The sequence below is a fragment of the Nycticebus coucang genome, chromosome 6 (assembly GCF_027406575.1).
Source record: "Nycticebus coucang isolate mNycCou1 chromosome 6, mNycCou1.pri, whole genome shotgun sequence".
In the NCBI taxonomy this organism is placed as follows: domain Eukaryota; kingdom Metazoa; phylum Chordata; class Mammalia; order Primates; family Lorisidae; genus Nycticebus; species Nycticebus coucang.
Genome location: NC_069785.1, coordinates 100,851,743 through 100,878,664, shown reverse-complemented (window position 1 = coordinate 100,878,664; position 26,922 = coordinate 100,851,743). Strand labels below are relative to the sequence as shown.

Genomic DNA, 26,922 nt, shown 5'->3' with positions numbered 1-26,922 from the left:
CCAAAATCCTCATTGTGTTTGGAATCAGGAATAGAGTTAAGCAAGTCAATCCTAATATTTGTTGCTAGCAGACAGTTCTACTATAACAAATACAATTCAGTTGCAGAGAACACAAAAATAATGACCCAAACCTTCAATTGAACAGATTAAATTTATTTCAGTTATTTAAATGGGTCATTGCCTGGGACTTAGACATTCTGGTGTATTTATAAGAATAATAAAGATACATGGAATTTAATAATATCACAACCAAAGACTCTTCGGGTGACAAATTTAAATTCATCCAAAAATCAGTTTGAGGCACAGCAGAAAGGAAAGGAGGGAGAACAGAGACTATTTTATTTAGCCCTACCAACCTGGCCCGAGACAGGGTTTCATATCTGCTTTTATAGATGAGGAAAGTGACGCCAAGAAAGCTGACCTTCTCAGCCAGTTTCCAGTTGCTGGGAATGGGCTATCCAGGAGTCATTCTACCTTCAAAACCTTACTTCTTTTCTGTTACAACTCTCAGCACAGAAGTCACTAAGATGATAAACAGAGGTTAAGACAAGGACCCATCACAACTAGGCTACAGAATACAATAAGCATAATTAAAGAGGCAGAAGCAAGAACCTGGGGGTCTGGAAAGGGCAAACACTAGAAGTGGAGGCTTGAAGGATGGAGGAAGCCTTCCGAGATGCAGTGACATTCCAAGAAGTCCTTGCATTACTGCAGCTACTGAAGAGAGGCCAAGCAAGAAGAAAGGCCTAAATGAGGTGCAGAGGAATGAGAGGTAAGCAGTTGACATTTGGAACTAATAAAGCAAAGCTGCAAGATGAAGTTGCCCATCCCACAAGGCTGTGCGCTTCAGGCTGCAAGGCCCACACTGCAGATCCAGGCCACTAACCTGGCCACAATGCCAGGTACTGGTGTCCAGCCCGAGAGGGACGGCAGGGCCCTCTGGACCCCAGAAGCCCAGACACCCACACTTTCTTCCTCATTCCCTGTTTCCCTCTTCTTTCCCCCAGAGCCCTTCTGCCTGCATTCACCTTCCAAAGCAGAACCAGACAACTCCCTTCACTCTCCCTGGTATGTTAAGAGCTTTGTTTTCCCTTTCAAGGATCTCCACCAGGAGCAAGGCAGGTGGAATAAATCGCGGCAGGAGGAAGCAGGACCCCCAAATCTAGAGTTTAGAGAATCCTTTTCAGGAACCAAAAGCCCGGAGAGGAAAGGAGTGAAGGGCCTGATTCGCCGCAGGTTCTGGTCTGCCCTTCTGGCGCCAGCAGCTGCGGGTGATTTCTGTCCGCTGGGCTTCAGTGTCCTGCGTCCTCAGGTCCCTCTGTGTCTGCTAGGAGTTGGGGGTTCCCGTTTGCTTTCCAGTACACTTAATTTCTTTTCATCCTCGCATCCAATTTAATGGGCGAAGATTTAGTCCCACTTTGCAACTGAAGCAATTGAGGCTCAGAAAGCTGATACTTGTCCTGGGAACGTAGTAAAGCTGGCACTTTAACTCATTAGGCCACGGGGAGGGGGCTGTTCGAATTCTCTCCCGTCGGAGTCGGGACATATCTCGACCGACATATCTACCGTCGGAGTCGGCTACCCTAGGGGGGCGGCCGGCTGCGTACCCCGCCCCCTCCCCGTAGGACCCCGCGGGTGCCCCAGGGTAGGTGGAGAGGCAGGATCACCCCGAGAGCAGTGCTAGGGGAATGCAGAGCGCTCGCCCTTCCCGGGAGAGGCGAACACCGACACATCCGTGTCTTTCACCAGCAAGTGCCTTCAAGCCCACACCTCCGCGCCACGGCGTCTCCGCGGACCGCGGGGGCCATGGCCTCACAGCAGCTGCACTGATTTAGCGCGCCCGCGGGCCGCCCGAGCCGGAGGCGCCTTCCCGGGCTGCACAGTAGCGCCCGCGGCCTCGGGCGGGCGACTCGGCAGCCGGGGCGGAGGGACTGGGACGGACGCGGGGGAGGGGCGCAGGGCGGGCGTGCTGGCACACGCGGGTGAACGGCCTGGCGCCCCGGGAGCCGCCCACTTCGCCGGGTCGGGCCCGACGGCCGGAGCTTGGATGAGGCGGCGCCCGCCGAGCCGGGGCGGACGCGGGGCGGCCCGGGCCGGGGAGACGCGCCGGGAGCCCCGGCACCGCGGTAGCCGCAGGATGGCAGAGGTAAGCGCGGCGCCCTCCGCGGGCGCTCGGCCCGGCCGCCCGCGATCCTGGGGGCCACCTGCGCGGCAGGAGGGCCGCAGGGGCGCTGCGACCGTCGCCGCCCGACGTCCTGGAGCCGGCAGACGGCCTGGGCGTCCCGGGCGCGTGGGCAGTGCGGTCAGGACGGGACCCGGGACGCGGCCACTGCCCTCGGTGCACCCCGCGTTTCAGCCTGCGGCATGTGGCCCCCTTCCCTTTTCCTTTTACCTCAGAATTGGTGGTATTTCAGAGTGGCCGTCTGCCCGGGTTTTGTTTCTGTGGAGAACAGCGTGTGGCACCGGGCCGCATGGTGCGGAGAAGTGCGGAGCGGGCGCGACTCCCCTGCGGGACACACTTTTGTGAAACAGCCACGGCAACAGAACCCCGACGCCGGGGCCTGTCGGAAGCTGCCCCGACAGGAAAGCGGCCGCGAAGGTGTCTGGGCGGATTTGATCCGTGTCACGAGGGACCCTGCGGTCCTCGGGGCAGAGGACGAGGCGGCCCCCACCCTTCAGAGCGCGGACCTGGGTGCGGGGCGCGTGTGCGGAGCCGGGCGGGACGGAGGCGGCCGGCGACAGCGCGCGCGGCGGCCCCCTGGTCCCAGCTCCTCGGGGGCGACTCGCCCGGCTGGGGAGCGTCCCGTGGGGTCCCGGCTGCAGCCCGCCTGGCTTTGCATGAGCTCTAAGGATTTGTCAGCCAGACGCTACGCGCTGCGGGCGGCCGGGCCGCGGAGGTCTGAGGTTAATCAGCGCGTAGCTGCGAGCCAGAGAGACGCGGCTCCTCTCGCTGAGGGCCGCCCGCCCGGGCCGAGTTACCCGCCAGCAGCCGCCGAGTGAGCGCCTGTGCACGGGGGAGGCCGGACGCCCGCGTGGGGTCGGGGATGTCCCGCAGCGTCAAGGCCGAGCCCCCGCAGCCCTTCGAAGACTAGAGCGTGTAGACGCCGCCAGACGCCTGGCGATAGCCAGGCCTCTGCTGTTAGCACTTGGGGGCCTGCGTGAGGCCCGCTGGTGTCCCCGGAGTCCAGGTCAAGGGCTGGGGGTGTGAGTGTGAGAAAACACGTGCTGCTGCCGGGCGGCGCTGCACATGCGGCGACAGTTTTTAAAAATGTATTCTTCTCATTACAGCGGCAAGATTTTGGTTTGGCAATAAGGGAATTTAAAAACAGCGTTTGGCAGACCCTTTTTTCCCCCCGGTGTCCTTTCATTCCGTGTTTACTGTTTTAATTTGCTATTAGATTTTTCTGGGATCTTTTCATCCGATTTCTTAGCGAGACTGAGTTTGCCAATTGATGTTTACTTGTTCAAACATTTGTTCAATGATACCTACACTGTCTTCTCAGTTAGCCCTGTCCAGATTCATCGATACACGTTATTAAAACCTCGTTATTATTGTACGTGTCAAAATACAATGTTTGTACATCAGCTGGAAGAACATTACTTCGGATGTTAAGAAGTGTGCTGGATTTGAGTTTTGTTTTAAGTAGGTGTGCAAAGATGAATTTTGATAAATAACTTTATTCTTGTTGGCATATTTTAAGATAGTTAAAAAGAATAAGATATGAGTCATTTGATTTCTCACCTAATAAGTCTGTTAACTTTAATTTCACTAAGAAACTATTACTATTGCAGGTCAACTGCTGGTCGAACACGATGCTATTACAGTTAAATACTGAAAAGTGATGGTACACACACATGCTGCTCATACTTTGGGAACTCAGAATTATGTTCAGACATCTGCATAATTTAATTTGGAATATCAGGTAGACCTATAGAGTCTCTAGTAGGGATTTAGGAAGATTCTCCTCCATCAGCTGGAAAGAAAGTGATTATTTTGAAGTTGTTCTTTGGCAGTTGATGTCCACCAGAATGTAAAACAATGATTTTGTTTGCTGTAGTTATTATTCACAGTAGAAATATTGACCAATGTGGAGCAATTGCCTTGGAAGCAGGTTTACATAAAGGGTTATTTTATTTTTGTTTCACGTCCCCTGCAGTAGTTATGCTTGTGTCCCAGGCCCATTCCCACTTTCTATGCTTCAGGATCTTGAGCTTGGAAAGACATGCAGCCCAATAGAAGAGAAGCCATGCAGGTTTCCCTGTGGAACAAATAATAATTGTTCTCTAAACACACACTTGTTGTTTACAAATGCCTAGAGATAGATATAAATGGGGAACATTTTAAAATTTCAGTTTGTCAGTAAAATTAAACTGAAGCCTTATCGGATGGCTGGGGGGTCAGAAATGGCTTTTAGCTTTAGTATATGGCTTTAAAAGTTATTTTGACTTGGTCATTAAAAGAGATGCCCTGAAGGCTCCACAAGGTAAATTACTTACAGGAGGAGTTTGCTTCACCCCAGGGTGAATTTGCTCATCCACAGATATCATTTAGAGGGAGTTACTTTCAGAAACTGCCCTTTTTGAAAAGAACTCAAAGTACTCTACCTGAGGTGAAATCTTTATGCCAAGCCACTGGTCTTTTTGGTATCTAAGATCAAGATTTAGGGATTCAATACTTAGTTTTTAATTGTCTTATTCCAGGTATTCTACTATAGAACTTTTGTTTCTTTATTTTTGATGACTTACCTAAGATGTTAAAAATAACTAGATTCTGCTCAAGAGCATCTTGTAAAGGTTCCTTTTTCCTTTTGAATTGGTTTCGACCTGAAATCTTACTTGCTTATCAATCTTTGAAGTCCTTTTCCTAATTCTGGAAATTCCAAGATTCCAGTGTGGCACCATTTCTCTGCACAGACACATGTCTATCTTAGCCAAAGAGGGTAGGTATAAACAGAACATACCTGCTCCTCTGCGGTCCACTGTGGGGCCTTTTCAAACTTCACATAGTTACAGGCAAACAGATTGTCACTATGCCTATCCACACATGGACTCTTCATTATAAAACAGTCTAACAAATCACAGGAGGACTCTGCCTTGGGGAGATGAGTTCACCCAACTAATATAAAGCAAAAGAGAGATGGAGAAATAAAATATTATGAAGGCCAGGCCCAAACAGCCTGTACAGAAGGAAAGGGTCGCCTCAGGTATGTGTATAAACTCTAATTTGGGCTTCTGACCTTTTTCGTTAAGTTAGTTTGATCGTCTCCTCTTGCGGATTTATTCTTGTGATTCTACCATGTTAATTAACCAAGTCTGACCTTTTCTTTTTTAAAAACGTAGTTTTAAAAATCCAGTTCTTATTAAGTCATTTTTATTTCTCATCAGCAGCAAAAGCAAAGTTGCATTGCTTATGTAACTGTCCACCTTGAATTAAATTATCTTTTGAAGTGTAATGTCTTCTTTTGTTTTGTATTTTGATTTTTCCCCAGGCTGATTCAACTATGTTCAGAAGTTCCTTGTACGTCAGTTAATACCCTTCAGGTTTTTGTTATCAAAGGTTTCTAAAGATTACCTCTGAGGTTTCCCAAATTTAGATTACAAAGGAAAAATACATCCATATATTTCTGTATACTTTTTTTTCTTAAAGAGAAACGGTTTGGCTTGGTTTTTTTGGTAATATTTGCATGTTTTTCTACTATCTTTTATATTTTCAGTTTTCAGAACTAATAATTTTTTTAAAGGCACAGATGTTAAGTTATTTTGGCACAGCATTTATACTTTGATATATAGACATCAAAAGAATGAGTACTTTTCCTCATCATCATCTTTGAACTAAGCAGCAAGAGAACACTACAAATGTGTCCCCCATACTTTCTACTCCCAGGTAGACGCAGCCCAACTTCTGAAGAGGCTCTGCCTCCCACCTGCCCTTTCTCTGCCAAACCATTCTCCCGACCCTTGGTCTTCTTTGGCCTCTCCATTTATCTGGTTAAGAAACCAGATTTCTGTCAATTCTTCTTTAGTGTCATTTTTATATCGCAAATGCTGACTACCTGATTTTAAGGCTCCCCAAGTCCCCTCTTTCAACTATGCTTGTGGTAAACAGTGTCTCTCTATTGTTCAGAACCCTAACAATTATATGAACCAAATAAAGAGACTCCTGGCACCCATCTGGACAGCCCACCCAGCCCTATGTTGCCTTTCAAGGTTACCTCTCACTGCCTGTAGCAGAAACCCGTGATCTGTGGCTGGACTCCTGGGCCTGACAGTCATGTACTAGTGAGCCCTTCTTTGTGCCTAGGCCTATGGTTTTCCCTACAGGCACTGATGAGAGCATGCCTCCTTCCTCTGGGAAGAAGCCCTGTCTGGCCTCTCTGTACAATCCTGATTTCTCCTTCTATATTTGCCATTTCTCTCAAACTATTAAATTTGCGGGTGGGGACAGCGGGAGTCTTATTTTGTATTTTCACTTTTTATTATAGAAAATTTGAAACAATCAGATTGAAATAGTTTAATGAAGTTTGGTGATACGTGCTTGGGGGTCCAGTGGTTGTCAACTTTGGGCCAATTTCATTATTTCCTAGCTACCCTCCTATTATTATCACCACTGAATTACAGTAAAGCAAATGCTAGGCATAACATAATTTAATTCATATATATTTTAATACGTGGCTATAAAACATAAAAGGCTTTAAAAAAAAGCAATATGCCATAGAGTACCTAAAAAAAGATAATAATCTGTCCTATCATTAAATTTCCAGTCAATGTTCAAATTTCTTTGTCACATTAACTTTATATTATTATAGTTGGTTTGTTCAAATCAGAATCCAAGATTTATGCTTTACTTTTTTCCTTGTAATTTATCTGTTGAAAAAGCTGGGTCATTTGTCCTGTAGGGTGCTTCCCTATCTGGATTTTAATGATTGTTTCCTTGTAGTGTAATTTAAATATTCCTCTATCTCCTGAATTTTCTTAAATGGGAGTTGATCAAGAGGCTTGATCGAATACAGGTTTTTTGGCAAAAATACCAGATGTGTGGTGTGGTGTGTACCCTTCCATCCAGAGGCAAATGGCCTGGTTGTCTTTTTCATTAGGACTTATGGAATGGTGATATTCTAATTTTTTATTCATTTGATTCACATTCAGAGAGAACCTTTTCTAATCAAAGATTAGTTTGCCTGAAATGCAGATTTATAGAAAAGAATACATACTTGATTCTTTTCCTTTGTTTACCAGTGTTCAGAATAATTAGTTGGTTTCCTAGCATTCTCTAAAGGTGGCCAATAAGTTTTGTGTTTGTTCTGACTATATTTTGAATTCCTATATTTTAATATAGTGAATGATTCATCCTAATTTTTAATAAATCATATTCTGTACTCAGTTCTTAAATGACCCAGTTGTCTGACTTTCTTCCTGATGAATCCACGTACTTCCCTTAGTGCCAAACGCTGGGAGTTACTCATCTTTGTAGCTCCACGAGGCTCCCCATGGTTACCAGTACATGATACATGCTTTTAAAACAAACAAAAAACAACTTGTTAAATAAATGCTTATCATTTTGTTAAACTATTAATGGAAGATGACAGCATGGTACGTTAAGGTGAACATCTGGTACGTGTGTGTTTCTCCAGGTGGGTTTCAGTCCAGTGCCCTCAGCTGCAGATGAGCTACCTCACATAAAAGGACCTCGTGAGTTTTCTTCTTTCTTCTTCCCAGTTGTCCTTATTGCCCATCTGGCAATTGATTACACTTTATTCAGAATACTAGTTGTACCTCTATGGGTTTGCATATATGAGAAAAACAATGGAAAGCTTAAAATTAAAAAGTGAAAGAAGTTAGTTAAAAGTAAGAGGAGGGAAGGTAGGGAGTTTAAAAACAAATTTTATTTCTAATAAGAAAAGTGAGAAGTGAGCAGTGGAATAGAAAACTCCCACCCTGAATGATTCAGTTTTCTGAACCAAAAAGGCTAGCTCTGTAGCCACAAAGAAAATGCGAATGACAGTTTCAGTACAGGTGAAGATTTGGCTCCTAGTAAAAGAGCTCCTAAATAATAGCCACTATCCTTTCTTCTTAGCCATCCTTTAGGCCTTACCTCAAGGCTGCCTCAGGGTCACAAAAAGCCCTGAACTCCAGCCATCACGTTCTTGTTCCAAGAAGGACGTTGAAGAGGAAAGCTGGGCTTGGTGGCACATGGCTGTAGTTCCAGCTACTTGGAAGGCTGAGTATCATTTGATGCCACAAGTTCAAAGCCAAACTGAGCAACATAGAAAGACCCCACCTCTAAAATAAAAAAGGAAAGGGGAGGAAGGAGGAAAAGTAAACAGGTCTCTTGGCAGCATCAGCTGTCATTTTTAAGGAGCTGTCTGCTAGTTCCACTAGGCTTCCATATACCATTGGCCAGTACTTTAATTACTTGGCCACCAGTGGAAACTTGGAAATTAAGAGGATTTTTACCAAGACAGATTGGGAAAAAAGATACTGGATGGGATGTATAATCAGTGAGCATGGTGTAGGTCTCTCACTGATTCAATCTCCCATTTATCCCCTGAGATAATGAATGGAAGGATTACCAAGTATTGGGCCCACTGCTTTCATTGCCTCTTTCAGGAATGATTCATTGTGGAGAAACTTCTATGGAAGTTTTCATTTTAGGTGTTTTTGGAGGCTCTGTAGACACAGACCAGACCCCAGAGGACCTAAGAACATCCTTATTGTGGGCACAGTAGCAATAACTCTGTGTGAATTGGTCTCTTCAGTTCTCTGTGTATCCTCATGAATTTGGCTAACAGACCTCTGAGATAGGCAGGAGCAAGTATCCAGCCCATTTTTATAGTCAGAGATGCCAAGGCATAGAGCAGAAGGTGGCATCGCTCACCTGGAAGTATGACATAGCTGAGGCTAGTCCTAAGTTTTACTGTATCTCAGTAAAAGGTGCCCAGTGAAGTGAAGGAGAAGAAACTTAGGCTTTTCACCTCTACAAACAGAAATATATTTTTAAGAGGCAGTTTATATTCATTTCACATCCTTTTAAAAAGGCTTACTGTTAGAACAAAATTCAGACCCTTCACCTGCCCACAGGCCCTGTGCAGAGTGGTCTTTGTTGCCCCTTTGACTGTACTTCAACTATACTGGACTTTCATCTGTTCTCTGAATTCACCCTTTTTTGTGCCTCAGGACCTTTGCATTTGCTGTGTCTTCCACCTTAGACACCGTCTCCCTCTCCAGGTCTTCACATGACCAGCTCCTTACCATCTCTTGGGACTTGGTTCAGATGTCACTACCTATAAGACCCTTGATAATGACTCTATCTAAAGGATTCTTGCTCCTATTGCTACCCATCCATACCACTCTTAATTCTCTAGCATAGCTTTCTGCTTAGTTCTTTCGTAACACTTGCCTTATTCTGAAATGATCTTGTTTGTTTACTAGTTCATTTTCTATCTCCTCTAGATTTTAGAACAATGCCTGGCTAGTAAATGCTCAGTAAATATTTATTCAGTGGATGAAGTCTCTTTACCATATGGAACTTTAATGTCTTGATCTGTAGAATTGTGTGATAAAGCCTAATTCTGAAAGTGGTTGTAAGTATTAAATGAAACTGTAAATGTTACTATAGCTAGCACCAAATTTTGCTATTTAAATACACAATTGACTGTAATCATAGTACTCTGGGAGGCCAAGGCAGGTGGATTTCTTGAGTTCATGAGTTCAAGACCAGCCTGAGAAAAAGAGCAAGACCCCCATCTCTACTAAAAATAGAAAAACTGAGGCAAGAGGATCACTTGAGCTCAAGAGTTGGAGGTTGCTGTGACACCACGGCGCTCTACCCAGGGCAACAGCTTGAGACTCTGCCTCAAAAATAAAATAAAATAAAATAAAGACACAATTCACTCCCAGCACCCAGACTTGAGACCACCCTCATAGGCCTGTAAATTCCTCAGCTTCTTCATCTATAAATTGAGAATAGTAATAACCTACCTCCCTGAGTAGTTGTGAGAAAGAAATGAAACAATACATGCACACTGCTTAAAACAGTGTCTCACACATAATAAATGCTCAATAAAGCTCACCAACTGTGTGATCTTAGGCAAATTATTAATAAAAATCTTCCATAAATTTAAGTTTTTTGAGAATAACATTGCCCTGTCAGCAGATGCTGGAAGGATACCTAGTCTCACCATTGAACTTAGGACAGAGCTTTCTATGATGATGGAAATGTTCTGTATCTCCACTGTCTAATACCTACATGTGGCAGCTTTGTTCTTGAAATGTGGCCAGTATGACCAAGGAGCTGAGTTTTAAATTGTTTTTTATTTTAATTAATTTAAATATAAGTAGCTATATGCAGTTAGAGCAAACTAACCTGAGCCTACAGAGCTGGCTGGCTGCTGCATAATTCAACACTGTGCCAACGCCAGGTTACAAATGACTTTCCTCAAAGAGCTAATGCTGTGAATCTGGGAACCCCAAAGGTCTTCTGTTTTCCCTTCCCCCCTTTCCATCTAATCCTCCAAGAACATCTCTGTGAATTTACTTTGGTGATATGAAAGTATCTTCATGTACTAGAAATGAAAACAGCTTTGAAGTAAATAGTTTTTATTCTTGAGCTCAATAATTTAAATCCCATCAGAGGCCTATCTGATAGTAGTAAATAGTTTTATTCTTGAGCTCAATAATTTAAATCCCATCAGAGGACTATCTAGCACTGGATGTGTGTACGTCTATTTCATCATGTGCCTGGGCTAGCTGCTGCCAGGAATTCAACTCAGCGTCTCCTGATAAGAGGCGTGTGGTAGGTAGCATCTCCCCAGGCTGACGTTAGAGCAGGGGTATCTGGAAAATGAAGTGAGTTCCCCCAGCCTGCCTAAAAACTAGGTCAGAAGTTTCTATCCCAAGACTGCAAAACCAAGTCATCCGTCACAAACTAGGTGTTAATAATTTTTAGATAAATGAGTGCGGAAATGTTAGCTACAAAAAAATCAAACCAGACTTTTGAATGTTGATTTGTAACACATCGAAATACCTAATAACAATTCCAGAAATAGACTGATTAAGATGAGTGCACAAAAAGCAATAATAGTGTCTTGATGAGTTCTGAATGTTGTAAACATCTGCATTATGTTTTTTAAAAATGGAAGAAATATTAGGACTCCAAAGGAAAGGATGCAAATTTAAAGAATTTTCCATTTTGATTTGGCTGAGTACTTTTTGTCCTATAATTAGAATTTTTTGGTTTGATTTCATTTTAAAAGCTTTAATTTATCTTTAGAAAATGATGCTGTATCATGGAATTCTGAGATGGGTGGAAAAACCCAAAGGCCTTTGTATTGGAAGTTTTCTCAGACTTTGTAATTAGCTTTTTTAATTCATAATTAATTCCTCTGAGATTTATTTCCATAGATGTTTAATGAGCTTTATTAAGCTGTATTCAAATGGATTCATGTAGAACCACATGCATGTTTCTTATAAAGAAGCATTCAAACATTGGAAGTATCAATAAAATTGCTAGAATTCTGTTCTCAAACTAAAAGGTGCTAAAACGTGAACGGGTTGGGTTAGGTCAGTCCTTTCAACTAGGGTTAGTATAGACCCCAAGGGCATCTGGTAATGTCTGGAGTGGGGTATAACTGGCATCTGGGCAGTAGAGGTCAGGATCGCATTAGACATCATACAATGCACAAGGTGGGCCCACACCATAAAGAACCATCCAGCCCAAAATATCAATAGTGTGTCAAAGTTGAGAAAACCTGAGTCAGATGACGAGGTGCAGAAAATAAGTTTCAGTCTTAGAATTCGAGGTATGCCTCTGTGGTTTTGCATACTGAGCCTGAGCCGGAGTCACCCACATTTGCCAGGGCCTCTGCCAGAGTGTGAGCCTTTAGAGCAGATTCCTCAGTAGTGGAGGAAGCCTTTGTTCAAAGACATCTCTATCTCTGGTTAAAGCATGTCTTAATTTTTCTAATAAATGAAATGTGAGTTTACTTGTATAGTTCCAACATCTTGTTGTTTTTTGTTTCTGTTTTTGTCTTTTTTTGAAACAGAGTCTCACTATATTGCCCTTGGTATAGTGCCATGGTATCACAGCTCACAGCAACCTCCAACTCTTGGGCGTAAGTGATTCTTTTGCCTCAGCCTCCCAAATAGCTGGGATTACAGGTACCCACAACAACACCCAGATTTTTTTTTTTTTTTTGAGTCAGAGCCTCAAGCTGTTGCCCTGGATAGAGTGCCATGGCATCACAGCTCACAGCAACCTCCAACTCCTGGGCTCAAGCTATTCTCCTGCCTCTACCTCCCAAGTAGCTGGGACTACGGGCACCCGCCACAATGCCCAGCTATTTTTTGGTTTCAGCCACCATTGTTGTTTTGGCAGGCCTGGGCTGGATTCGAACCCGCCAACTCAGGTGTATGTGGCTGGCGCCTTATCTGCTTGAGCCACATGCACCGAGCCACTATTTTTTGGTTGTAGTTGGCCCGGGCTGGATTTGAACCTGCCAGCTCCAGTGTATGTGGCTGGTGCCCTAGCCACTGAGCTACAGGCACAGAGCCAACCAACATCTTGTTTTTATAGAGTGAATGACATCTTAAAGCAGTGGTTCTCAACCTTCCTAATACTGCAGCCCTATTATACAGTTCCTGTGGGTCATGACAGGTTGAGAACTGCTATCTTAAGGGATATCATCCAAAATTAGAACTTTTCTTCCTTTTAATAACTTTTCTTGAAAACAGTCATATTTATAGAATCTAGAGTGCAAAAAATTTCAGAAAAAGATTTAGAACTGAGTGTGCTAGTAGCTATTGGGGATATGCAGATGACTGGCTCATCAGTGAGCTAATGCTCAGAGGGTCGCAGCCAAGTTTGAGATGCTGCACAGCATCTTAGGTGTGCCACAAACTAAGTTAATGGTGCCTTTTTAAAATTTTTGTTTTGAAAGTGTGTAGCATAAATTAAACCATCACTCGCTTTTATCCTTTAATTGTAACTATATAATAATGTATATAGGGATAGTTATATAAATGTATACGTGTATTTAATACATTTGTATATACATATATATACAAGTAGAAACTGTAATCAAGTGAAATACTTTCTGGCACTAGAACAGTGTTTCTCTATTTTCATTATCCCCCATATCTAAGGAGATTTTAGAAATTTTTTCCTGATTTGTTTCTGCAGTGAAATTTTAATAGCATGCTATATATCTGTTTATGTATGAATGTGTATCTGGCTTATACATAAAAAGTTTCCCAAGTCCTCAGCCAGATTCTCCCTTGCCTTTCTCCCATGCAAGTCCACACAGCCTCTCAATTGGCAGATTAGCGGTTCAAACCAATAATTCTGGGCTTTTTCATCCACCCTGCAAATGCCACATACACTCCCTCGTTTCAAGGCTCTCTTGAATCACACAGATTTCACTTAGTGGCTCGTCACACAAACCTCACTGACAGAACTCCTTTGAGGGCTTTTCCTCTTCAATAATAGTTTATATTCTTTTTTTTTTTTTTTTTAGACAGAGTCTCACTATGTCACCCTGAGTAGAGTGAAGTGGTGTCACAGCTCACAGCGACCTCCAACTCTTGGGCTTAAGCAATTCTCTGGCATCAGCCTCCCAAATAGCTGGGACTACAGGCGCCCACAATGCCCAGCTATTTTGGTTGCAGTTGTCATTGTTGTTTAGCTAGCCTAGGCCAGGTTTGAACCCACCACCCTCAGTATATGTGGCTGGCAAAGAATAGTTTATATTCTTCTCAAAATGAGTTTTTGAGAAACTCATTTTAAAAATATATGTAAATGTTTGTTCTTTATATTAGAACTTTGTTGGACATGTACCTCTCTATTTCTGTTTTAGCTGTATTTTCATTCACGGCACACACCCCTGCCAGAAATGGCCCTGAGGCACCAGCGCAGGGCTTGCCCAGCCTGGATCTGTCTCCAGTAGTCACAGTGCCCTGGGAGTGGAATCAGGGAATCCTCCTGAGTGTATTTAGCCATCACATGTTCTCAAATCTATAAGTTCAGCCTCTACTGCATCTTGGTGAGATGGGGAAGGGGCACATCCATCTATGGATTCCTCTCAATTCAGGTTGTTCTCCCTTCACCTTGTTTTGAGACAGCCTCTGTGCATCTTTCAGGGTTGCTGCTCAAGATGAAAATGTGTCTATTGACCCTTTTAGGACCTTAATAAGAGAGGAAGATAGTTCCTTCTAACCCATACCCTTCTCTTATAAAATGTTCTGATGGGTTTGTTTTTGTTTTTGTTTTTAATTTAAGATTTATTTATTTTATTTATTCTTTTTTTTTTTTTTTTTTTTTTTCAGTTTTTGGCCAGGGTTGGGTTTGAACCCACCACCTGCGGCATATGGAGCCAGCGCCCTGACCCTTTGAGCCACGGGCGCCACCCATGTTCTGATGTTTTTAGCCCATTCTCCAATGCAGAGTATCTGTGTGATGTGTTTACAGCCTCCAGGTGCTATGTCAGCTACTTGTTTTCCAAGGGTACAGTCTACACCTCTGGGCCTGGCACAGCATTGGGGCGAATTGCTCAATAAATGATGCTTGATGGAGAAATAGGCTGTGTTTGTTAAATGCAATATATATCCACACATCACTGACGCGCTGTGTATACCTGTGTTCTCCTCTTCTGCAGGCTATTGGCTGTACTCTGGACTGTAGTTGCCAAGGATTCAAACCCGGGAAAATAAACCACCGTCAGTGTGAGCAGTGCAGACATGGATGGGTGGCTCACGGTAACTTTATTTTTCTCCCTCTCTTGGCCTATAATGTTCCTTCTAAATATAATAACTTACAGTTATTCCAGAACTGATTTAATGTCTAAGAATGACAACTATCTGGTAAGCTAACTAGTAAGTTACTAACAGTATGTGCCAGGTAACAGGCTAAGAGCTTTAAATGTTTTTTCTGTGAATCTTAACTCTGTTTGGTAAATGTCTTATTAACCTACTCTAAAGATGTAGAAAACATAGGTTCAGCACCATCATTTTGTGATGATGGGAATGTCATATATGTCTGCCAACTATTGCATTGGACTTCTTAGCTTTGGGTGATTAAATTTGCTAAATCCCACAAATAGAAAGGGGCAGCCTAAGGTTCAAACACAGATCCCTTGATGCCCAAACTCAGGTTCTTTACCTCCTCATTACCCATCTTCTCAATTATGCACCTGCCACTTTTGTTTTTCCCCAGTCCTTGTTCTTTCCCTGTTTGTGACTATTTCACCCTTTAGGAAGCCACAAGGAAGAAAAGTCTCAGGCTTTTCTCATCAGTTTCATTTTGGAAGTTCCTATGAATAACTTGAAGTCTGATCGTTATTAAGGTTGTTAATCATTTGTATATTTTTTTTTTCCTGTTGGAACAGATAACTGAGAATTAGCCCTATCCTACTTTCTGTGTAGGTTTTCTCTTAAAGTTAGAACTTTTCAAAATGGTATTTCTTCAATTTGATTTTTCAGCTCTAAGTAAGCTGAGGATCCCCCCCGTGTATTCAACAAGCCAGGTAGAGATTGTCCAGTCCAATGTGGTGTTTGATATTAGCAGCCTCATGCTTTATGGGACCCAGGCCATTCCTGTTCGCCTAAAAATCCTACTGGACCGACTCTTCAGTGTCTTGAAGCAAGATGAAGTTCTCCAGATCCTGCATGCCTTGGACTGGACCCTCCAGGATTATATCCGTGGATATGTGCTTCAGGTACGGGTATATGGCTACTGTTCTCCCAAAGAGTTTTCTGAAATTTGTGCCCCTGTAACTGATGGAGCCCCCAGCACCACAGCCTTTAGTGGTGATCCTTCCCTTCGGTATTTTTTTCTAACAGCTTTAGGCCCTGCCTCATGTCTTGGGGGAAGTCCAGTGCTCTTCCCAAGATATCTGTAACACTCAGAACTTGGACATGATACATACTGTCTGATTTGGCTGTCATGAAGCCCCGTCTTTCACTGCAAACCATTTGTCCCATCTTGGGTGCTGCCTCCATTTCTTTTAGTTTTTGCCCCAAACTGCCTATTGACAAAAGTCGTTGTCTGTATGAGATTTTACTGAGGGTTTGGAGATTAAAAGGGGAGCTTGCCATACAGAACCACATGGCAAACAACTTAAGTTTCATGCCATACCCACCTGTTGTTTTAAGCCCTCCGCCATCCCACTGCTGGCTTTCCTCTGCAGCTTTGTTTCTCAAGATGTTCAGTGTTCATGCACTTGCTTATTCTTTCTCTTCTCTTCTCCCCTTAATTCTCTTTTGGTTGCCTCACATTTTCTCTTACGTTCTCCAGTGCTCTACGTCCTTCCTTCCTTCTCGCCTCTTTATTTTTCAGAGTAATTTACCTCTCTTCCCAGACCAGGCTTTGGGCATAGGCCACATGTTTCATATCTAAAGAGGCCATCAAGGTGTTTTTACAAGCAAAGAATATGTTTCCTGAGGTGAAGTTATTGTTCCTTTGAGATATAGAACAGCTACAGCATTTTTGTCTTGCCACTACACTAGTAAATGTCACCTAACTTTGGTAAAAAATGCAATGAAATGGGGGAATGAATGTATTTCCAAGACCAACATAGAGTTCAGTCTCACGCAGGTAGGCCATATCATTGAAACAAACCCTAATACAACTAACAATCTTTATTGACCCAGACCCTCCTCCAGTTATCATGAGGTAGGTATATGTATTATCCCCGTTTTCCAGTAAACAAACCCAGAGGCTCAGAGCTGCTTCAAAATTTTTCTGGAAGTCATTCACCAGTATATAGCAAACCCAGAATTTGAATCAACTTCTTTCTAACTGAAACCCCCAGAATCTTTGCCTGGAAACACATTTACTTACCTTTAGTGCAAGACCTCTTGCAGACTAGAGACAACCATTTATGTAGAGTAGCATTATGATCTTACATTATGACATAGATCAATATTTAATGATCCTAATAATCTTTCTAGTGTTAGGATTAAAAATACGGAATCAATTACCTTGAACCTCTAGTGCATGAAAAATTTATAATGTTACATCCCTCATCATCTTCAAAACTCTTACATGCACTGTGAAAAATCTCAGTAGGCCATCAAATACATGTTCTGTGATAAAATATTTATTATAGTTTTGGGAAAAGTTAGGCCTTGCTAGAGTTTGAAAGATGTCCAACACTCCAGTGTAATTATAGCTCTGCTTTGTGAACATGGGCAACAGATCGGCACAGGTTCATTTGTTTTTTGGTGTTAGTTGCTTAGGAATATTATTAAACTTGCAGCAAATGAACACTTAAGCTTTATGTAGGCCTGACTCTTCCATCTAAAATCTTTTTTTTTTTTTTTTTTGTAGAGACAGAGTTTCACTTTATGGCCCTCAGTAGAGTGCCATGGCATCACACAGCTCACAGCAACCTCCAACTCCTGGGCTTAAGCGATTCTCTTGCCTCAGCCTCCCGAGTAGCTGGGACTACAGGCGCCCGCCACAACGCCCGGCTATTTTTTGGTTGCAGTTTGGCCGGGGCCGGGTTTGAACACCCCACCCTCAGTATATGGGGCCGGCGCCTTACAGACTGAGCCAAAGGTGCCGCCCATCCATCTAAAATCTTTAAATAAAGAAGTTAATATTGTCCCAAGGATACGTGTTTTTATTTTAGTGAGGAAAATTATACCTAATGCAGGAAACAGTTGGCTTGAAATAAGGTAAAAGAATAATCGCCAAATTTCTTGATGATTAAGTCATATGGTTTTATTTCACTCTTGTAGACAAATTGTAGGACTGTTGCTTACATTTGTGCAGTTTAAGTTCTGCACAAAGTTTCTGGCCCAGGAGAGTAGGGTGAGCTGGGGCTAAGCTCCCCAAACCCTGTGCTCATCCATGGGGGGGTGTCTTTTTCTGATATGTACAAAGGTATCCTATAGTCTATTGGAGGCCCTGACCACATAGCTTCTTTCTTAGAGAAAAGGACAGGAGTTGTAAATTGATCACGCTTCTAAATTCTGATTTGGGTTTAGGATGCATCAGGAAAGGTGTTGGATCACTGGAGCATCATGACCAGTGAGGAGGAAGTGGCCACCTTGCAACAGTTCCTTCGTTTTGGAGAGACCAAGTCCATAGTTGAACTCATGGCAATTCAAGAGAAAGAAGAGCAGTCCATCATCATACCACCTTCCACAGCAAACGTAGATATCAGGGCTTTCATCGAGAGCTGCAGCCACAGGAGGTCTAGCCTACCCACCCCTGTGGACAAAGGAAGCCCCAGCAGTATACACCCCTTTGAGAACTTCATAAGCAACATGACTTTCATGCTGCCTTTCCAGTTCTTCAACCCTCTGCCTCCTGCACTGATAGGGTCATTGCCTGATCAATATATGCTGGAGCAGGGTCAGGACCAAAGTCAGGACTCCAAACAGGAAATCCATGGGCCCTTCCCCAACAGCAGCTTTTTAACTTCTAATTCCACACCATTTCAGGTTGACAAAAGCCAGTGTTTAAACTGTCCAGAAGCTATTACTAAAAATGAAGACAGTACCCATTTAAGTGACTCCAGCTCTTACAACATTGTTGCTAAGCTTGAAAGGACACAATTATCCCCTGAGGCCAAGGTGAAGCCTGAGAGGAATAGCCTTGGCACAAAAAAGGGCCGGGTGTTCTGCACGGCTTGTGAGAAGACCTTCTATGACAAAGGCACCCTCAAGATCCACTACAACGCCGTCCACCTGAAGATCAAGCACAAGTGCACCATCGAGGGGTGCAACATGGTGTTCAGCTCCCTGAGGAGCCGGAATCGCCACAGTGCCAACCCCAACCCGCGGCTGCACATGCCCATGAACAGAAACAACCGGGACAAAGATCTCAGGAACAGCCTGCACCTGGCAAACTCCGAGAGTTATAAGCACCAAGGTTTTGTGGTGACATCACCGGACTGCAGGCCTCTCCCCAGCTATCCTGGTTCAGGAGAAGATTCCAAAGGTCATTCAGCCTTCCCAAACATTGTACAGAATGGTGTGCTTTTTCCCAACCTAAAGACAGTCCAGCCAGTCCTTCCTTTCTACCGCAATCCAGCCACACCTGCTGAGCTGGCAAACACACCTGGGATGCTACCTTCTCTCCCTCTGCTGTGCTCTTCCATCCCAGAACAGCTGGTTTCAAACGAAATGCCATTTGATGTCCTTCCCAAGAAGAAATCCCGGAAGTCTAGTATGCCTATCAAAATAGAGAAGGGAGATATGGAAGTAGTTGAAAAGAGGCACAGGCTCAGCTCAGATGAAGACATGCCCCTTCAGGTGGTCAGTGAAGATGAGCTGGAGGCCTGCAGCCCTCAGTCAGACAAAGCATCTAAGGAGCAGCACACTCAGTCAGGAAGCCTGGGGAAGCCCGTCCCTGAAGGAGAAAGGCCCTGCCATCTCCCATCAGTGACTGAGTCCAGCGGACCCATCAGCCGAATCCCTGAACAGACCACACACAGCTCAGAGAGAGAGACTGAACAGATGGCTGCGCTGATTATGGTGCCTAGAGAGGTTGAGGATGGCGGCCATGAACATCACTTTGCCCCCAGGATGGAGCCCCAAGTTCCTTTTTCTGACTACATAGAACTGCAGCAACGCCTGCTAGCTGGGGGACTCATCAGTGCTTTGTCCACCAGGGGAATGGCTTTTCCTTGTCTGGAAGATGCTAAAGAACTGGAGCACATGGGTCAGCATGTGTTAGCAAGGCAGAAGGAAGAAAATCGCTTCCAGTGCGACATCTGCAAAAAGACCTTTAAAAATGCCTGCAGTGTCAAAGTGCATCACAAGAACATACATGCCAAAGAAATGCACGTGTGCACAGTGGAGGGCTGCAGGGCCACCTTCCCCTCCCGCAGGAGCAGAGACAGGTAAGACATTTGTTGGCAATCATTTCTTCTAAGGCAGTGGTTGCTAAATTAAGTGTGCATCAGAATCACCTAGAGGATTATTAAACCACAGACTTCTTCTCACCCCTAGAATCTCTACTTCAGTAGGTCTGGGATGAGGCATGAGAGTGCATTTCTAACAAGTTCCCAGGTGATGCTGATAGTACTCTTCTGGGGACCAGTTTGAGAAACACTGTTCTATGAATTTTCATATTTCCATGTTGATGAATTTTCATTTCCAAAAATCTAAACTCGTTTGCCAGCAAAGTCTGACCTAAAATGATGTGAGGTTATTTATTATGTTTTTAAATCCACAAAGGTGTAGATTATTTATGTATGTTCAATACAGAAATATTAATAGATTTATTATAGAACATTAATGTGATATTTTAGTATATGCATCATTCTGCTTCTCTGAAGTCAGAAGTTCTGAATTCAGGAACACATCTGGCCCCAAGGGTATAGGTTAAGGAATCATAAAATAGTTCTCACATTAGCATCTTGGGTATAAGATAAATAATGAAAATAAATTTGAATAGTTGGTGGGAGAGCTTTTTAAATTACCACTGTAACTTCTCCAAAATTTTCTTTTTCTTTCTTTCTTTCCTTTTTTTTTTGAGACGGAGTCTCACTCTGTTGCCCTGGGTAGAGTGCTGTGGCATTATAGCTCACAGCAACCTCATACTCTAGGGCTCAAGAGATCCTCTTGCCTCAGCTTCCCAAGTAGCTGGGACTATAGGTACCTGCTACAATGCCTGGCTAGGTGTTTTGTTTGTTTGTTTTTCTATTTTTAGTAGAGATAGGGGCTCGCTTTGCTCAGGGTAGTCTCGAACCCCTGAGCTCAAACAATCTACCCTCCTTAGCCTCCCAGAGTGCTAAGATTATAGGCATGAGCCACTGTGCCCAGCCTTCCCAAAAATTTTCTGATTTTTATTCCATAATATGAAGTCTATTTAATGAAACACTTTCCTTGATTTCTGTTTAGCCAGTTACACCCAAAACAAATTAGCCAGGCACAGTGGCTCATGCCTACGATCCCAGCATTTGGGGAGGCTTAAGGCCAGGAGTTTAAGACCAACCTGGGCAACATAGTGAGATTCTGTCTCTACCAGAAAGAATTTATTTTTTTTTATTAGTGAGGTGTGGTGTTGAATGCCTGTTTTCCTAGCTACTCAGCAGACTAAGGTGAGAGGGTCACTTGAACCCAGGATTTCAAGGTTACAGTGAGCTATGATCATGTCACTCCAGTCTAGGCAACAGGGAGACCCTATCTCTAAAAAAGAAAAAAAAATGAAAAATTAACTGTTTAATTGAAGATTTTTAAAAATAATAAGCTATCAAAAGAGTAAAGGCAATTAGCAAATTGTTTCAGAGTCTGTGATATGTGGTTGAAAGAGCCTGAGTTTTCATGACACACGCAGTCAAACTGTTTACTGATGAGCATACATCATCATCTGGGGGCACAGCACTGGTGTTAGCATCTTGCTCATGCTTCATGAACTTGAGTCATTCTTCAGGTCACCCTCCTTTCCACTCTATATAGGGAAGAATGAATAGACCAAAAAATGACCCCAGGAGGCTTAGGGAAAGTATCAGCTGTCTGATGAAATGCAGTATGATAAATGCCAAATGGTTCACAGAATATTAAAATGCTCCATTTGCTAAAACAAGTTTGACTTGAAGCAGTTCAACACCAGCATTTATCCAAATTGTAATGCCTAATTTGTTGAGAGGGTGAAAATGTACGGACTCCCACACACATTACTGGACAGGGCTCGCAAGAACATATTCATTATCTTTAGCAAAGAGGATAGAGCATAGGAGGTATTCATTAGCATTCCTGTTTCTGTTGCTAGGATGTTGAACCAAACCAGCAGGGAACCCTAATTAGTGAGCTAGTCCTGCTCCCTCATCCTTCAGGTGGAAGAGTGTGTATTCATAGATAAGCTGGTGTTGTGAAGAAGACAAGGTCCTGCTGGTCAGATTTATCCTTGATATTTATGATACTATTCTTGCCTATAATACCTATCAAATTAGAAGGCATATTAGAATCAAAATACTTTGTCATTTGATATTTATTTTTTCATATTTTCTTAAATTCTAACCTATTTGGAGATCTTAGCATCCCCCACCACTACCAGCGCAATAGAAAAGTATCTTGAATTTTTAAAATGACTAATTCCCGTAGTCTAGAACTTGGAATACATTTTACCTAGAATCTATGCTTAAAATGACACCATTTTAAATAGGCCTGTGTAAGCGGGCCCAGACCCTGACCATTTCTCTAGTCAGAGATAAGAATCACATTGCTGTAGAGACAGCCACGTTCCCTCTTTGAGCCACTGCCACTGCCAGCTGCACTTATTGTGACCCGCTAAGACTGGGACAGCTCCCTGGATGCTGATTTACCAAGTATTTATCAAGAACTTTCTGTGTTAGGTGCTGGGAACACAATCCCTGTCCACAAGGCTTTCAATGTAGTTGGGAAAACAGATCAGTAGACAGCTAAATGGTGATGGCTTCTACAGAGGGGGAAATGTAGGCTGTTAAAGCACACAGGAGGGCACCTAACCAGACTCCTTGAGAACATAGGAGGCTTCCTGGAAGAAGGGATATTCCTAATCAGCTCTCGAACATTTTGGTCTCATAACCCCTTTACAAACACTAAGGACCCTCAAGAGCTTTTCTCTGTTTGGGTGTTATCTATCAGTATTTGTCATATTAGAAATTAAAAATGAAAAAATTATGTCACTTAATACTAAACATACATATGTTGCCATAACATTTTCATGAAAAAAAAAAACTACATTTTCAAAATTAAAATTTAGTGAGATAAATGGCTTTATTTTACATTTTGGCAAATCTCTGTAATGTCTGCGTAGTGGAAAACAGCTAGATTATCATATCTGCTTCTACAACCAATCTTTTACAATAATCTACGTCATGTAGCTCCTAGAAAACTCTACTGTACACTTGTGAAAGAATGAGACTGAAAAATGTAAAGAATATCTTAGTGTCACTATGAAATGTTGACTTTAGAAACATCCTAAAAAGGTCTCAGGAACCACTAGGGTACTGAGAACACACTTTGAGAACTACTGGTCTAACTAATCAAAATTGTCAGAAGCAAAGAGGCAGAGTTGGAGGGGGAGGGAGAGGTTGAAGAGAAGAGACGCAGACATGGGCGGTGAGCACAGGATTAGCAAAGTGAAGCAGAAAGCCTGACGCATGATCGGGGGTTAGGGGGTTTACAGTTGTCATAATTACTGGTCTTGGGGGATGTGGCACCTTGCAAAATGCATCTAACCTTTCAAGACTTGAGAGGTGTCTACATTTTCTCTCGTGATATTTATGGGCTACTCAGGAGCTAGGTATGAGGCCCAGAGATTTGATTTGTTGTAGTAGGAACCTTTCTGTACAAGGTTCCAGTAAATGTGTTTGACTTTTTTTGAAAAAAAAAAAACCTACTTGTATATACTAGAACCTATATGTCAATCTAGTGTCTGGTTTTCTGCCGACACACACGAGAGCTTTCCACCCAGAATGCTGACATAATCACAGGGCAGAGTTGCAGTTAAGAAGAGCTACTTGCAGACTGGATTATCTGGGAGCATAATTCTGATTCGTCCAGAAAAAATACATAAGGGGACAGAAGAGAGAGTTTGAATAGTAAATTTTATACCTTTAGTGAAATGTGATAGAGCCTCGCACAGATGCACACATACACACAAGCATATACATCTCTGGGGCTTTAGAAGAGAAAGTTCAATTCTTAGTTATTTGAATTTGAAAAGTGAGCCTGCTTTTCCCAACTTGACCCTGGCATACATTCTGATCTGTGTTGAAGGAGATTTTTTTTTGTTTGGAATCATTCTCCTGTCACCTTTAAAATTGTATCTCTTAGTAAGGGCTATTTTTGCCTGTCAGAAGTCAGCATGGAATCCCTGAGCAAGAACATCGATTTACAAGGTTCAGCCAAATGATAACATATGAGTAAAAGGCATGTGTCATAATAGATACTCATTGTCTGCCCTTCAGGACTAATCATTGGGTAGAAGATTGGTAGTATGCTTATACTGCTGCATTTGCAAAACTTATGTCTGGTGTAGTATAGTGAAACACTGCACAGATGACCTAAACTTCTCTTTCTCTCTCATACACACAATTCTAGCTTATCAGATTTTCACCTGTACTTACAGTACTCGTAGAACTTGTCAGGTGAAGTGTGTGCAAATTCTCTAGACCAATGCCATCCAATAGAAATAGGATACATTCCATGTAGGAAATTTTAAATATTCTAACAATCACATTAAAAAAGTAAAAAGAATTTTGGGGGCAAGACATGATTGCAAGAGGGACTTTGCCTAACAAATGCAATCAGTGTAATCTGGTTTATTGTACCCTCAATGAATCCCCAACAATAAAAAAAAATAAGTAAAAAGAAACAGGTGAAATAAGTTTTAATAACATTTAGTGCAATATATACAAAATATTACAATTTCAGTATGTGACTCTAGCCATGCATTCATGTGCTCAATATGCATGCATGGCTAGTGGCTATCATATTGGACAGTGCAGCTCTAGAAGGTGTTATTTCCTGGTTTCATTGAAATAAAGTTTTCTGCTTAGTTTCATACAGTTTGTGACAAGTTTTCACCTAAGATTTCTTATTTCCAGTGCCCCAGTTAAACTGGCCTAATTGAAGTTACCTAGCCATTCTCTGTAGATAAGGTATAGGAAGTTACATGTCAATCAGATAGTAGAAATTAAAGAGAACTACATATTCCTAGTTTGCAAACTATTGGCTTTCCTCGCGAATGATTAATAACTTCTGACAAGCAGTGCTCAACAGTGGGCCAGTGTCCACGACACATGTGTTAATATCCCACAGGAGTTTAATTCCTAATCATTTCTCCCATGCCAGAAGTTTTTCCTAGTATCTACCAAGTCTCTCCACTCAGAGTGATGATTCTTTCTAAAACAATAGCCCAACCCATTGCTAACCATCTTTTCCCTCTTACAGACACAGTTCAAACCTAAACCTCCACCAAAAAGTGTTGAACCAAGAAACACTGGAGAGCAGTGAAGACCATTTCCGTGCTGCTTACCTTCTGAAAGACGTGGATAAGGAAGTCTATCAGGATGTGGCCTTCACACAGCAAGCTTCCCAGACATCTGTCATCTTCAAGGGAACCAGTCAAATGGGCAATCTGGTTTACCCAATAACCCAAGTCCACAGTGCCAGCCTGGAGAGCTACAACTCTGGCCCCTTGAGCAAGGGAACCATTCTGGATTTGAGTACTACCTCAAGCATGAAGTCAGAGAGCAGCACCCATTCCTCTTGGGACTCTGATGGAGCGAGTGAAGAAGGCACCATGCTTATGGAGGACAGTGATGGGAACTGTGAAGGGCCGAGCCTTGTCCCCGGGGAAGATGAGTACCCCATCAATGTCCTGATGGAGAAGGCCGACCAGAGCCTGGCCAGCCTGCCTTCTGGGTTGCCCATAACCTGTCACCTCTGCCAAAAGACATATAGTAATAAAGGGACCTTTAGGGCCCACTACAGAACTGTGCACCTCCGCCAGCTCCACAAATGCAAAGTACCAGGCTGCAACACTATGTTTTCATCTGTCCGCAGTCGAAACAGACATAGCCAGAATCCCAATCTGCACAAAAGCCTGACATCTCCAAGTCACCTCCAGTAATAAGAGGGCAGACCAAGTATGCTCCACTAAGCCTCTGTCATGATTCAGGAATAAGGTAGTCCAAAGAGATGTTTCTGACTAATACTGTTTGGGGAAAACCAGGCAAAAAATGTTTGAATTAACTCTACGGTCTTCTACAGCAGGATGGGCAAAAAGACAAGCCTTGTGGAAAGTTGACATTTAGACAGCCATTTCTGTTATTAGTTTTCTAAGCCCAAGAGGTTTTTCACTGACATAGGGAACACTTGCAGAAATGCAGTTTGTCCAAGATTTGTTTACATGTTCCCTGAGAGAGCAGATCAGTGGGGCATGGGCAGGACCTGGCAGCAGCTTCAGATGAGGCTTGCAATATTAAGGGTGTTGGGGAAGATGTGTCCCTAGGGAAGGAGACTGTCACTACAGGAAAACTACCAATCCCAAAGATTGCATTTTCTGTTCCTTTAAGGAGTCTGAAATTCAGGCTTGAATTTAGGGAAATGACTTTCTGATCACCATCCTTTCATTTGGAGGAGATAATTGTCTCCCCTTCCACCTCTGGTCAGAGGTCTCCTATGTTACTCCAGGGAGTTCTCAGAGGAAGTGTGTTGGCTTCTACCATGTTCCATGCTAATGCATATGTGATAACACATTCAGGAAGCTAGGGGGAAAATATCTCATGCATTTAAAAATAGTGATCTTCAATTTAATTTAAACCGATTTTGATGATATTTAATTTGTGCTTTTGTGAATATTTGGTGTGAGTGTAGACACATCACAGTGTCACCCTCTAGATCTCTGCTTAGAAAGAGAAGAAGTGATGACTTAAAACTTCAGAAACACCATTTGTTTTCATTTGGTGAGCTTCAAAGTCTATTTGTTATGATCCCCTGTGAAATAAATACAAGCATGAATCTGGCAGGACCACTTGTATATATTCCACCAAAGCATTTAGAGAATATGGTTTTGATGGTGGCTGTGTATTTTCAGTATCACTGGATCCCTCTTTAACCTTTTATAAAATGTGTATCATTAAGATGAACTTTCAAGTTTACGTGGTAGGAAGAAAAGTAGGATATTATTGTCATACTATATTTCTTAATATTTAACTTATTCTGAAATATATTCCATGCTGTTAAACACAGTTGCCATTGTAGAAAGGCCCAAAGTGTAATCAGCCACGTAGAACTAGACCATTTCCTAAAATTTGGCATTTACAGTATCCTACAAACCTGCATAGGTATAAAAAAATTGATTTTGTATTCCAAGTTCAAGTTCACCATCTTTTAACCTTATTGTTGACTTAAATAATAAAAAAATCCTTAAAGATAACTAAAGATTACAAGAGATATTATTCCTCTGGTCTCAAGGTGAAAAAA

The 26,922-nt window shown here is 42.7% G+C and overlaps 1 protein-coding gene across 3 annotated transcripts; it reads left to right on the top strand.

The window, feature by feature from the left end:
- The first annotated feature begins 1,152 nt into the window (after window positions 1–1,152).
- On the top strand, window positions 1,153–25,634 carry BNC1 (basonuclin 1). Of its 3 annotated transcripts, none has more exons than XM_053595914.1 (6): window positions 2,062–2,146; window positions 7,632–7,689; window positions 14,649–14,748; window positions 15,472–15,707; window positions 17,983–19,844; window positions 24,886–25,634. In XM_053595914.1, the coding sequence occupies exons 4-6, from the start codon at window positions 15,561–15,563 to the stop codon at window positions 25,565–25,567; spliced, it is 2,691 nt and encodes an 896-aa protein (XP_053451889.1). In that variant the 5' UTR covers window positions 2,062–2,146; window positions 7,632–7,689; window positions 14,649–14,748; window positions 15,472–15,560; the 3' UTR covers window positions 25,568–25,634. The 3 variants fall into 3 exon arrangements, with proteins under 3 accessions (XP_053451888.1, XP_053451889.1, XP_053451890.1); XM_053595915.1 differs by lacking the exon at window positions 2,062–2,146 and adding an exon at window positions 2,783–3,923; XM_053595913.1 differs by lacking the exon at window positions 7,632–7,689 and having other exon boundaries at window positions 1,153–2,146.
- Window positions 25,635–26,922: the final 1,288 nt, after the last annotated feature.

What these genes read in the sequence shown, in the direction of transcription:
- BNC1 (XM_053595913.1), top strand. Translation starts at nt 2,048, where the DNA reads ATGAGGCGGCGCCCGCCGAGCCGGGGCGGACGCGGGGCGGCCCGGGCC. An exon ending in TCCGTGGATATGTGCTTCAG is followed by an intron (nt 15,708 to 17,982) that starts GTACGGGTATAT and finishes ATTTGGGTTTAG; the next exon opens with GATGCATCAGGAAAGGTGTT. An exon ending in TCCCGCAGGAGCAGAGACAG is followed by an intron (nt 19,845 to 24,885) that starts GTAAGACATTTG and finishes TCCCTCTTACAG; the next exon opens with ACACAGTTCAAACCTAAACC.